This window comes from Podarcis liolepis (assembly GCF_965112155.1).
Source record: "Podarcis liolepis genome assembly, chromosome: 4".
Taxonomy (NCBI): domain Eukaryota; kingdom Metazoa; phylum Chordata; class Lepidosauria; order Squamata; family Lacertidae; genus Podarcis; species Podarcis liolepis.
Window position 1 is genome coordinate 67,135,396 of NC_139558.1, and position 14,606 is coordinate 67,150,001.

The 14,606-nt window shown below is 42.5% G+C and overlaps 1 protein-coding gene across 4 annotated transcripts in view; it reads right to left on the reverse strand.

Annotated features, from left to right (window-relative positions):
* Positions 1-14,124, reverse strand: part of EPHA6 (EPH receptor A6) — a 343,972-nt gene extending 329,848 nt beyond the window's left edge. The window contains exon 1 of one of the 4 annotated variants that reach the window (XM_083498568.1): positions 12,128-14,124. In XM_083498568.1, the coding sequence (XP_083354694.1) occupies positions 12,128-12,233 (106 nt within the window). In that variant the 5' untranslated portion in view covers positions 12,234-14,124. The remainder of the gene's footprint in view (positions 1-12,127) is intronic. The other 3 variants (XM_083498569.1, XM_083498570.1, XM_083498571.1) reach the window with 3 other exon arrangements.
* Positions 14,125-14,606: the final 482 nt, after the last annotated feature.

A 14,606-nucleotide genomic window follows, 5' to 3' on the forward strand; every position in this document is an offset into this window, starting at 1 on the left:
TTAGCTAAAGCGGTACCTCAGGTATGTCCGTTTTCAGGTTAAGAACAGACCTCCGGAACAAATTAAGTTCATAACCAGAGGTACCACTGTACTTTCAGCCCCAAGTAGCACCCACATTAAATGAATGGTCCTATAAAACACCCCCACTTCCTGCTGCTGAGTCCCCATTGAGCCAATAGCATGTGACGCTACATGTGTGCTTTAAAAAGTATGCTTAAACTGGTCACTTTTATTTTGATGAAAAAAGCAACTGTAGGAGTCTTCTTTGGAAAGTGCTGCCAATCTGGTCTCTGAACAGAGCTTCCACTGAAAAAAAAGGGGGGATGAGCTGCACTGAAAATGCATTTAGTCTCACTTAAGTGTCTGGCTCCCTCTGCTCCATCTTAGAAAAAAATTGTCATGAATCAAAGTTACAGGTGAAAGCTGTTGATCTTTCTCATCTGCTCTTCACATTTTGAGTATGAGACTTGCTGATAGGGACGATTTACCAGAGTCTCCTATCTGGGGCATACAGTGTGCAGTGGTTGTATTGTAAGAACGTCTAGGCTGCCTTGGGCTGCAAACTTCTGACCCTAAGGGAGTTAGAGTTCCTTGAACATCTGCATGCAGGGAGAAGTTGACAGTCGTGGTTCCTCCCATTACAGTGTGGCAGAATCTCTGTAGGGAGTAAGACAGATGGAGCAATATTCCAGAAGATGCAACAACTGCTAAGTTTCTTTCTTCATACATATGTTAATGGAACAGGAGACAGCTTTAGGCCATGAGTTGGTAACCCTAACAGAAGCTGTACAGGGAGAATATTCTGCATAGTCTGAAAAGGGCTAGATTTAAGATTCCTCATAATTCTGAAGAATAAATATGATTCCCTAGAATAAATAAATGTTTTATTCAAGATTTTTAACTATAAAACACTGCACTATAAAGGTATAAAATCTCTCTTACAAATCCCATTGCTTATTTTAAAAACAAAACTGCTGTAGTGGTTTCACAAAATTATACTTTTCAAATTTTACTTAATGAGACAGCACTCAAGGCCTCCATTTCAGTATTAACCTGCACATTAATATTCCACCCTTCTTACCAAAGAACTCAGGGAGACATACTTTGTTGGGTTACCCTTTTATCCTCACAACGACTCTAAGTTAGGATAAGTCAAGAGAAGTTGACTAGCAAAAAGTATTCTGCTGAGTGTCATGGCCGAAGCAGGGATTCACACCAGGTCTCCCCATCCCAACACTCAAACCCAACCTTCTTCAACCTTGGGTCCCCAGATGTTGTTGGACTACAATTCCCATGATTCCTGACCACTGGTCCTGCTAGCTAGGGATGATGGGGGTTGTAGTCCAGCAGCATCTGGAGACCCAAGGGTGAGAAAGGCTATTCTAACCACTATACCACATTTGCTTTCATAGAAGTCTATAGAGAAAATTCATGGATTTTGTTAGGACTGAGTGTACCACCAAAGACAAGTACCCCATCAAGGTGCTCTTTTAAAAACAAAACTGCTTAGAAACATTGTTAAAGGGCAATTGAATATACGCAGCCACGGGCTAAAGCTAACAATTAAATAATTTTAAAACTAGGAAGAGCCCTTAAACTTTGTTTATGTGCTTAGCAAATGTTATCATGAACTTGGTGCTCTATGGCTGCACCCATGTCAGCCTGTTTTGTAGGCCTCACTGAGATTCAAAAGTAACCTAACCAATTATTCAGTCAGGATGCTTCAGAGAAATATTCAATTATCCATAAATCCCTCATTTGTATTCCACAAATAGAAGACAATGGCTGTGCTTAACCCAATGGCCAAAAGGAATGGTAAATAATTTGATTTTCCTCTATGTAGTCACCAAAATTAAGAACTGGTTCGGATGTCTAGTGGCTACATGAGTTTTGCGACCTGATTGGATGCCATTGGATGCCTTGTTCTTTCCTCATCTAAATAGTACAGTATTTCTAGACTGAATGTAAATAAGTAATTTCGTTGTCCCCGAGAGGGGGCAATGACAATAAAGATATTATTATTATTATTATTATTATTATTATTATTATTATTATTATTATGGTTGTATATCGGGGGGGGGCTGTGTGGAGAGAGTCTTCTCCTTTAAATGCTTGAGAGTTTACTTTAGTGAGGACCTCACTTGGAAAATCAACATAACTCAGGTGGTCAGAAAGGCCCAAAAGAGACTACCTTTCCTCAGGGTCTTGCGAAAGAATAATGTTAAACAACAATTGATGAACTCCTTTTAGTAAAGGTAAAGGTACCCCTGACTGTTAGGTCCAGTCGTGGACGATTCTGGGGTTGCGGCGCTCATCTCACTGTAAAGGCCGAGGGAGCCATTTGTCCGCCATTTGTCCGCAGACAGCTTCCGGGTCATGTGGCCAGCATGACTAAGCCGCTTCTGGCAAACCAGAGCAGCACATGGAAACACTGTTTACCTTCCAGCTGGAGCGGCACCTATTTATCTACTTGCACTTGACATGCTTTCGAACTGCTAGGTGGGCAGGAGTGGGGACCAAACAACAGGAGCTCACCCCGTTGCAAGGATTCGAACCACCGACCTTCTGATCGGCAAGTCCTAGGCTCTGTGGTTTAGACCACAGTGCCACCTGCATCCCTGAGTGCCTTTTACCGGTCCACAATAGAAAGTGTCCTTTCATATTGTATCACAGTGTGGTATGCTGGCCTGACAGCCACGGACAGAAAGTCTCTACAGAGGGTGGTGAATACAGCACATGATATCATGGGCTGTCCCTTGAGTCCGCTAGATGACATCACAAGGGATCATTGCCTTAGGAGAGCGAGAAAAATTCTCAGAAATGACTCACACCCCGGCCATCATCTCTTTAATCTTCTACCCTCGGGCAGGAGATATAGAAGTATAATCAGCCCTACCAACAGGCTAAAAAACAGCTTCTATCCGTGGGCTGTTAGGCTGTTGAACGAAAAATAACATAGCAAAATTGACTTGCAGGGGTGGTGTGTTGTTTGATAAGAGATTGAGTGGTTTTTTTGGGGGGGAAGGCTCGTTTAATTTCATTGTTCACAGGTTGTACAATGACAATAGAGGTATTATTATTATTGTTAATCCAAAATGCTTGCCAGCTAGCTCTCAGGTTGCGTTATTTCCTAACACTTACCCTGGAAGTAGTAACACTTTCTGCTGCAGGACACCATTGTAAACCTTTAATTTACTCGCCACATCCTTTCCCTGTCCACTTATATACTTTTATCTGCCTTTGCCTTGCCCCAGTTCTTCATCTACCCTGGTCATTCCACCCCCACCCCTATTGTGCACCTAGTTCCCAATATGTATTTGCTATTGTTTGTAATAGTATTTTAAATACATGGAATCTCATTACATAATTCTCTCTCTCTCTCTCTCTCTCTCTCTCTCTCTGTTTCATTCACAAGATACCTAGAATGAGGATAGAATAATGATTTCATTTCTTTATTACCTGCCAAGGCAGGTTACAACATTAGAACACAACCTTAAAAACAGTTTAAAACAACTTGCAACAATATTAAAAAAGCAAAATCAAAGAGAGGGCCAAGCTATCTGCCCTCGGTCTGGTATTTTGTGGTTAACAAAATAAACAAATAAAAGATAGCCACCAGAGGGTGCTGTTCACCACCGTGAAGACCACAACCAGATGCCAGGAAAGGAGAGGTTGTGTTTAGGAATGCTCCCTTTTGAGCCAACACAGTTCAACAAGTTGCGCTCTTGAGATGATAGCTGTCTCACATGTTCTCACTCAATCATCTAAATATACTCTTTGATGGGATGAATTTGACATGACTTTATCCAGTAGGCTTCATTTTAGGGCTAAAGCAAGTGTAACCTTAAATGTGTGCATTTATTTAATGTGACTGTTTTTTTACTTTAGCAGCAGCAGCAGTAGCAGCAGCAGCTGGGGGACGGGACGGATCAGGATTACATTGCAAAGGGAGGAGGCATGGGCCCTGTTCCCCTCCTCACAATTAAAGTCACCTTCTCTGAAGCTGCTTTGCCTTAAGAATGACATTTCTATTAACACTAGTAAACAAATAATAATAATAATATTTAAAATGTATGTTATTTTAGCTCTTTCAAATGTGCAAAAATCTTTACATATATTATTGTGTTGGAATCCTTCCAACAATCCTTTAAGGCAGGCCACAATTATTATCCGTATAGAAGATAGGCAAAGCATCATTTGTCCAACGCCAACTAGTATGTGTTCATGATAGAAGGGAAATTCAAACCATAGACTTCCTTATCCATTAGGCAGTCTTTTAGCCATTACTCTGCACCAGCTCTCTAGGACTAGGACTTCCTCATTCAGTAAATGTTTCAGTCCTACTGCATTATTTTCAGCACTTGTCATTATGCTCCTTTAAATTTATTCCAATCATTTAAAAACATAATCTTTTTTTTCTCTGTCTATGTTTGTTATGAAATGGAAATTCCCAAACAAACCTAGAAAGAAATTATAATCAAGATAAAACATGCATGTTAAGTGAATGTACTTAATAAATTTACTTACTGTGCTTACCGTGCTTATATTTACTTACTGTACTTAATTGCTCCTATTGGTATTTTCGGTTTGTGAAATTAGAGTGTTCTTACCCAATTCTGGAACCTGAGCCCTTTCACCTGAGATTAGGGGTGTTGTGAACTTTCCAGCCAGCAATAAAACCACTGTGGTTTTTTGCTTGATGGTTTGTTTGTTTTGTTTTAAATCTTACCCCTTCAAAGGCTTGGCTATTGGTTGAATACTAATGGAAGGGAACTAAAAACAACAGCAGTTTACATGGAGAGCTCACACAGCCAGAAGACCAAGATTTCAAGTTGATTTTTGATGCAGTGCTTGTGCACAGCATTCTGTGAGCAATTATCTGGGCTGTCCATAGATCTCTTCAATAGTGGAGGCCAGTCCTTACCTCAGTCACAATTTATTTTTGAAGTTACCACTCAATTAAGACAGAACGAAGAAGTTTACTCCTTTGTCAATACTATTGTTTCACTCTGCCTTGCCACAGATGGAACTCGGCACCATCCATTGATTTACAAGGGAGGGGAAACCATTGAGAAGCTCAGGAAGTAAATTTAAAGAATTAAAGCTTCCGTTCTGTTAGCACAGCAGAGAAGAAAGAGCCATCACCTCATGAATACAAATTTTAAAATCATTTTTTAAAAAAACAAAACCCACAACACAAGACCCTGTGGTTTCATGCAGCCGATTAGAATTCTACCTCTTATTACGGGGAATCATGCTTTCAAAGAGGAACTGTAGATACAACCTTTTCTTACACATGACACTGCCTTACACTGGGTCAGACTATTTGTCTTTCTAGCCCATATTATCTACTTTTGTGGGCAGTGGTTCTCCAGGGTCTCAGGAAGAGCTCATTCTTTCGCCTGCACCTTATTTCTCTTCTTTACTTTAAAAAATTGTAAATCCTAGAGTTTGAACCTAGAATCTCATGCACGTAAAGCATATGCTCAGCTATAATCTCCCCCCATGCCTTGCACGGTGGAACATAAACTGAGTTGTTCAAAAAAGTGGGTTTGAATTTGTACAATATGCAGCCGCAGTAATATGAAGACGATGTCAATAATGATGCTATTAGCAACTTGGCATTGCCTAAATGCCGCTGAAATCAATGAGGTTTAACATTCCAGTGGTCCACAAGTTTACTTCAAAAGCATTTTTAGTGGGCTAAAGAGGGGAAACCAAGACTTTTCCTTTTCTGGTTCACACCCATCCTGTGCCCTCCCTGCAGAGATAATTTCTGTGCAACTTGTGCTTTATCACTAAATTATCTTGAAACAAAGGAGGACAAAGACATTGGTTGCTCAAAGCAGATCCAAGTCGAAACTTTCTTTGTAGCTGACAGAGCAATATGCAAATAGAAATGATTCAGCCCTTTGCATATATTCTTAAGCAAACTGTTTTGTGAAATTAACACTACAAAATATCCTCATGAAGTGCTTCATTGTGCTTTTGCTGACTACAGAAGAAACAGATTATAGAACCTTGATTTTTTTTTTTTGCCTCCTATCAATTAAAATAATTAATTGGTACTTGCTCAGGTATATTTATGCAGTCAGTGGTTCTACACTTGCAATGCCCCCTTTCTATATTATTCCACCTCAAGGCTATGTAAGTCTGCTTCACTTTTCAACATATTTTGTTTAAGCAAAGTATGTGTAGTGTATCCTTAAGGAAGATGCTGTGTGGTGCTTTTGAGCTTACAAATAATATTTCATAGACTTGTTAAGTACTAGTCTGTGCAGATTTTTAAATTATATGATTGACAGCATGATCATGCTGCCCAAGACTGGCATTTTGCAGAGTGTGGAAAGGTTTGACTAAAGGAACCAACCATTAAATACAAAGAGGTAAAGGTAAAAGGTAAAAGACCTCTGGATGGTTAAGTCCAGTCAAAGGCCATTATGGGGTTGTGGCACTCATCTCGCTTTCAAGCCGAGGAAGCCGGTGTTTGTCCACAGACAACTTTCTGGATCATGTGGCCAGCATGACTAAACCGCTTCTGGTGCAATGGAACACCATGACGGAAACCAGAGTGCACAGAAAAGCCGTTTAAATACAAAGAACCAACATGCAAATATGCCTTAGTGCTATCTACAATATAGAACTTTTTTTTTGTTTATTCATCATTTAGTATTTATTTATTTAACAAAGTACCACCACTGTATATGTAAATAAACATCAGGGGATGGGTGGGAGTGCCATGTTCCTGTTCCTGAGTAGACATTCCCCAAAGCATGCAGAATGATTTAATTTAGTCAGTCACTTCAACGACCTCCTCTGGAATCAGCTAGTGTGCTTATGCTAGGGGAAAGGATCAACTGATTTTTTCTAAGTGCCTGGTCTAGCAATTGAATCTGTATTAATGATTTTGAATACAAGCTCAAGAGTGGTGGTGAATTTGGGCTAACAAGTCTAGAATAAATTATAATCTTCACAAAAAGGCTAGGCATCCTGTTCTCGAATACTATTTCACTCTGATTTTTTTTTAAACTTTCTAATAACATTTGAGAATGGAATTCTGTCATGACAGTTTTTGCTGGGGTAGTGGTTGAGCATTCCTTCACAATCATACTGCTATTTTTACAATAATTTCCATTTAAACACTGCTGGTTTAAAGTTTCTTGTTTTGAAAACATTCTGTGTTTTGGCACTTTGGGTGTCTTATGGCAGGAAGGCAGCATAAAAATAAACAACAACAAACCTACAGGATAAACATGAAATCTAATTTGAATTTCTTTAAAGTTCTTCCTCTTCATAATACATTTAAGGAAATTAAATTTTTAACAGTAAAATAGGTAGTGTAGCTTGGTGGTTAAGTGCATGAGCTATAAGCTGGTAAGTCCCTCTATTAGCCCTTCTCAACCTTAGATCCCTGAACACTATTGGACTACAACTTCCATCATCCATAGCTAGCAGGACCAGTGGTTATATATGATAGAAGTTATAGTCCAACAACATCTGGGGACCCATGGTTGAGAAAGGCTGTTCTAGGTCAATGAATTCACTGAATGGCCTTAGGCAAACCACTAAATCTGATGTGCAGCCTATTATTATTTATCTCATTGATTTTTAGAAAACATCTCAAAGCAACTTACAATATAGTTAAAATACGGTAACTTATCAAGCAGATAAATCCATAAACACAACAATAAAATATTAAATTTATTAAATTAATGAAGGAATGAAGGTGTTCACCCATCAACAAGACTCAAAAGGACAAATCAGGTCATAGATCATATTACTGTACATTATGATCTAAATTTAGACTGAAAAGCCAGGGGAACAGGAATGTCTTTTTCTGGTGTTCAAAAAGCTGCCACTGTTGGTGCTATGCAGGGATTTTTTCAGCTGGAACTCACTGGAATTCAGTTCCGGCACCTCACAGGTGGGCGCCATTGCTATTATAAGAGAACAAGGATGTTGCTCATGCTGAGGCCTTCATGCTGAGTTCTGACATCTCTTTTTCTAGAAAAATAGCAATGGTGCCACGTGACTTTCCTGGGGAGAGTGTTGCACAATTGGGGAGCTATCACTGAAAAGGTCCATTGTCTCATTGACAACCTCTGTACCTCCATCAGGGGAGATACCCAGAGAAGACCCTCAGATGGTGATAATAAGTACTAGGTAGGTTCATATGGGGAGAAATGTTCCTTGAGATACCAGTGTCCCAAGCCATATAAGGCTTTATAGGTTACAACCACCATTTTTGAACTGAAGCCAGAAACCAATTGGTAGCCAGTGCAGCTGGGTAAGGATTGGTGTTATATGCTCAGAACATCTAGTCCCATTCAGCAATCTTGCTGCCAACCTCTGCACTAGCTGCAATTTCTGAACCATCTTCAAAAGTGCACTCAAGTATAAGGTATTGCACCACACGAAACCCAGACAACAGAAGCTAGGCCATCCCCATCCAAACAGTCGCAGCTAGGCCACCAGCCTAAGCTGATGGAAAGCACTCTGTGTCATGGATGTCACTTGTGCCTCCAGAGACAGGAACAAACCCAGAAGTACTCCCAAGCTGCACACCACTTTCATTAAAGAAAGTGTAACACCTTCCAGAGAAGGCTGAACCCTATCTATCTGGTCTAGAGAGCTACTCACCAACACTGACTCAGTCTTATCTGGATTAAGTATGGAATAGTATGGAAACAGAAATATCACAGGGTTGATGCATGGATTAGTGATGGCTCACTTTCATGCAGTAAATCCAACTGATGTCAGTGGCATCCATTTTAGCCTTGTCACAATTGCCTTTCTCTGGAGTGGGTGGGTGAGTGGTATAAACAATATCACCATCAGGGTGTCCCACATTTATATAGACACCAGAGGAGCAGTTTGGGGTGAAGTCAAAGAGAGATAGCAATCACACAGCATTTTAGTATCATAAGACCCAGACAAAATATGTGAAGAGATTTGAGCTCTTAGGGGGAAAACCACACACTGTACCAATTTTGCTTAAAGGCTAATCTATAACACAGCATTTATTAGTTAAGTGCAATATAGCAGATACTGTTTAAGAGCAGATAAGGTTATCAATGTAGTTTAACTGCAATTTTAGTAGAACATGTAGAAAATAAAATGTTATGTCAACTAGCTATTTAAGAAATGGAGGTAGCTGCCAATGCAAGTGTTTATTTAAAAAATTGCCTAGTATTTTTTTGTTGACTACATCTCTGAGTTCTTTTCTGAAAATGTTTTTTTTTTTGCTGTGTTGATTTATGCAGATGAGACCAAAGGACAACTAGGGTCAAGGCAACTGACATATACAAAGTTCTGTCTAATGTATTTTGGAACACACATTTAATTATTATGTTGCTTGGCCTATAGGTAAAATTGGATCAATTCAAATAAGACAAATGGTTTGAGGGGCAGGTGTTGGATGCTGGTGGATACAAATAATGAAGGGGTCAAATCATGCAATTTTGTTCTCATAGCACACTACATGGGGGATCATCAGCAGATAATTATGCTCAAGCTCACAGATGAAGGGATATCGCAACATGGGTTTAAATATTTCCTATATACCCTGCAATAGTGCACATAGTGCATTTGAGGAAATGTATTTGGTTTTTTAACGCTCTAGTACGTTGTTGAAAGTAATAGCACAGAAAATGTAAATTTCACCATTTTTTGTTATATTTTTAAAAATATATATCTGGAGAATCTCCTCCCATTTAATAATCAACAATATGCTGGATGTTGTACAGAACACCAGCTGTGCATGGAAGGCTTACAGTCATTAGTTAGTCAAATGCCATAAGGCTCAAAGCAGGAGTCAGTGGTTCTCTTTAATAAAGGTAGGCACAGCAGTAAATTTTCCTCTGTACAGAGGCTGCCAGAGAGCTAAAATACAGTATAGCACGGCTGGTAAAACATTGCTAAATGCATTTTGCATTATGCAAATATGAATGAAGATTAAGATCCACAGTTCTAAAATGACTTTATGATAAGGCATTTAGAATGGTATTTAGGGTGGGCTTGAACATTCATTATGTGTATGATGATAGATGAAGAGTCTTATATTGTTTGTTAATGGTGTATCAGTCAATCCATGTTGGGTTGCATGAACCTGTAAAATTGGACCCTCAGTATGAAAACTGAATTAGTTACTGGCAAAATCGAAGCCTACAACTGGTATCCAAATTGAAAAAAACATACTGCACTTCCACACCTTGGCTGTCTATTTTTTTTTAGCTGACAGCAACTTTAGTTACCCAATTATAAATCTCTGGAAATAGTCCTTAAAAGAGAGAGCCTGCCTGCAGCCTTACTTACAGCGGTGCAGATTGATTCTTTCTTTCATCTTACATTATATGTTTCTTTATAGCACTCTCACACGTAGCCCAGTAAAAAAAAAAAAAGCCTTTCCCAAAATAACCTTGCTTTGATGATCATCTTTTTGTTTTTTGCCCAATGTCTCCTGCAAGGGTAGAATTCTGTACTCTCAGAAATCAATAGAGATTCATCTGTTGACATTCTGTGGCTTTTCCTGTCATCATGAGTATCCACAGATTGCTAAGTAGTAACGAGATTGGTTGCCATGAGGCTCCCAAACGAAAGAAAGGTAGGATCCAGAATGGCTCAGATGTTACCTTTTATTAGACCAATTATGCTGCTAGGGCAGAATAGAAAGTGCTCAGAAATCTCCTGAGGAGAGCAGGACCCACCTGAAAGCTTTTCTACTGACTCAGCCAACAGAGGTGGTCACTTTAAAAGATTAAATCTGAAACATTTTTTTTTTTTGTGGGACAGCCAATGCAGTCTACTGGATATAGTGTCTGATATTTTAAATGAATTTTATTTGATAAAAAGTATCAAACCATGAAAACATACACTACAGTGTTTGGGTTTTAGGACACCTGGGTTGGACTTGTATAAGGGCAAGCAAGACAAAGAATGCAAAAGCATATTGCGCATTAAAATAATTATATAAAAGATAATGCTAGAGAGGGTGGTAATATTGAAAGTGTACATGCATGCAAATGGGATAATTAGTTTCAGATGATCACATCTATAAAAGATACCTTTGCTACAGAAAGCTAAGGTCAGGATCCCACTTTGTAAACTGCTTTAGGTTTTATTACAATCCAGCAGTATACAAATCATGTGAAATAAATGATAAATAAATAGGATCCAAAAAGACCCATGTGCACAGACTAATATGATATGAACTCTCCAAGGTTTCCCTTGCAGTTGCAAGGGCTTGTGCAGGACTGGAGACTATTTTACAGGAACCCCTGACTTTTCAGGGAAGTAAGAGGCTTCTGTGTGAAGATAGGCCTCAGAAGCCTATCTGAAGCAGTGCTGATGTCTTCAGAATACTACCCAAAACAAATGAATATTAAGTTTGTTGTTAGGAAGGTGACCAGGGGGTGGGTGGGTGTGCTTTCATGGCAGTGTGATGAAGGGAAAAGAAAATGAGCAAAACCCCCACAAATGAACCCAGAGGCACTGGCTTTCAGCTTTTTGGTTAGGTTATGCTACTGAAACTGATGCCCTCTGGTTCCCACCCACCCCCGGTTTTCTTAATTACAGTAGTTAAAAAAATTCCATCCATCTCAGATACCTGTAGGAGAAGCATTGCTTTCAATCAAGCAGTGGTCTGATCTCATGGTCTTTAACTCACTTGAGTAAAACAAGAGTCATGATGTGTATGCAAACTAAAATAGAGAGCTCCGAAGTTTCACTGAGATTTCTAATCAGCAGCACAGCTTCAGATCACTCTTCCGGCTTAGAATAATTGACCCGCCACCGTGGCCAGAGCCTGGGGAATCCTGCAATTACCACCCCGAGTTCCACTTCCTCTCCACCATGCATGAGAATGCAAAGGCTTCTTCCCACCCCCACCGTCAGCTACCAAAGTGGGGCAAGTCAATAGACACTCGCTGATGAGAAGAAGCCAAGCTTTTGCCAGCCCATCGCGAGGATCCAATAACCCTTCTATGCCTATGGGGGCTGCCCTTTCCCCCAGCAAACACCCTGCAGCCCTGAGCTGCTTTTTAAAAAAATATTATTATTATTGCACATTCAGTCTTGCCTCCCTCTCCAGCGCATCCCTCTCCCTTCCCACCCAACAGTTTCTCTTTACCTTGATTGCTGGAGACGTGGCTGCAGCCCGCCGGACACGCTGTCAGCAGAGGGAAGACCAGGCTAAATTTCCAAAGGAAGAAGCCCCTCATTTCACTGCTGCCCATGGCTGGTGCTGGAGCCCCTTGTCCTGGCCTCCGGGAGAGGCAGGGGGCTTCAGCTTCTCTTGCTCCTCCAGGCTAATGGGCAATGCCTGAGGCCCCAAGGGGAAGGAGGGTCCAGGCTACCAGGCGCTGCCAAGCCTGAAGAAATCGCATCCACCTGAGTGAGAGGGCGTCCTGAGCCGAGCCAGGCTCCCTCTGAGCAGCAGCAGAGGCCGAGGGACACCGTCGAGTTGGGAAGGCGAAGGGCTTGCGAGCAAGGCGAGGAGCGCACGGCAGGCAAACTTTCCCTGGCTGAGGCGCAGTGTGCGTAAAATCCGTGTGTGTGTGTGTGTATGTGTGTGGAGGGTGGGGGGGGGGGAATTGCCCAGCCTGGTGGCGCCCACCTGGCTGCCTTCTTGCGTCTCACTTCTCTTTCAGCCTTGCAGCACCATCCCGTTTAGTGGCCGCCAACCCCACAACTGCAACAGCCTCCTGGGGGGCAGCGACATCTTCGCCCCCCTCGCCGAATGCCCGTCCTCCCGGCTGCCCATGAGGGACAGGCAGCGCCCGGGAGCCAGAATAATTTCCTCCCTTTGGTGGTGGGAAGGTCCCCTCGCCGAGGCGCCTTCTCCGGTCCGCGGCTGGAAGGTGCTGAAACGCTGGACAGCTCCCCGCCTCCGCTCAGCCGTCAAGAAAACTTGCCAGGCGGGATTTCCCAGCCGCCGCCGCCACGGACTCCCCTTGGCTGGGACGGTGGCTCCCTGACGCCAAGCAGTCGCGGATCACACTCAGTTGGGCTGGTTGTCTTCCGCGCGCCTACCGGCATCTCCGCGCCTTCCCATCGCCTGCGGTTTGGGGCTGGACCATTCTCTTCCCCGCCCTGCCCTCCTCCTTTGCTTTTTCGGAGGGTGGTTGTTTTTGAAGCAAATGAGCCCTGGGCAGGGGAGCTAAGCAGGATCAATATTACCTGGCGTCCGAGCCGGCAGGAGGGCTGCTGAGGTTTTCTGGGCACGCCACATTTCAAGCAGCAGCCACCGCTTGCTGCAGAAATCCCTCTCTCTCTCTCTCTCTCCTCCTTCCTCGCCAAAAAAGAGGGGGGCCACGATAATATTGGACCCTTAAATGGGTGTGTGGGAGGGGAGGGGAGGGAGGAAAGCAAGCAATAAAAGAAATCGGACTCTTGTTGTGTCACCTCCCCAGTTCTCTGGAGAAGAGGTGAGACCGGTATGTATATGGATGTGTGGGCAAAAGGCAGAGAGGGAAGATGATGCTCTCGCTTAAGCTGAGAAGCTGTGAGCAGCCCGCGGGTCAAATACAGCCTGTTCGGCACTAGAGGGGGTTAGTTGACAAGACAAAAAAAACTCCGAAAACAAAACACAAAAAGGTCTCTCTATTTTGCTTTTGGAGGGCGGCTGTGGCTAAACTTTAAAATTGCATTAGCTTAAAAGGACACTGGTAATCCTTAGGGCGCAGGTGGCAAGTTGTTATCTCCAGCTTTCTCTCCACTCCGCAACGCAAGTTGCTTTCTTCCTTCGCTATGGAATACTTATTTTCCCTTCTTATTTTCTGCCACTCATAATGCTCAAGGCTAAGGTCACAAGGAAGGTGAGCGATTGGGGGTTGGGTAAGGAAACTGGAGCACTAAATTCAGAAGTTTTAATGTAGGTACATCTCACAGCATCGAGGTAAGGATAACTGAGATAACATAAGTGAAGCATTTATTGCATTAGGACGCAGCTGGAGAACTTGTGGTCCCTCCAGATGTTCCTGAACTGCATTCCCATCAGCCCAAGCCAGTGTAGTCAGTGGCCAGGTGTGATGGGAACTGCAATTCAGTAATATCTGGAGGCCCATGGGTCTGGATTAGGGGAAAGGCTATATAAATCCTGTGCAGTGGTGGCACAAAGAGAGCTAAAACGTCTTGGGGGAAAAAGGGGGAGGGGAGGGGATTACAATAAGACTGTGAGGCAAAGGGAAGCTGAGTGGTGTAATGACGTGAGAATGGAATGCCTGCACCAAGATCAACTGCCCTGAAGTACAGTTGTGTGTTTTCAGCCACTGGAGAGGAGCATGCACGGGCGCTGTGCCCGCCCCGGATCTGGCAGCAGCTGAATGCCACTTGATCAGCGCTGATCAGCTGTTTGGCAAGATCAAAATTGGGGGCGGAGGGAGCTCTGGCCAAGGTGAGACACAGGGCTTAGCTGCTACAAGTGGGGAGAACAGAGGAGAGGCTGATATTGAGGGTACTGGTAGCAGCCCAGCTTTTTGCCTGGGTCAAAGCTTTTGAGTTGCCTGACCTCAGTGAGTGTGTCTGCAACAGCTGCAACCTCAGAGGCAGTAGACTGAGCTGCCAAGAAGGAGGGGCAGGAGGAAAAGGCAACCCTCTAGCTAAGTTCC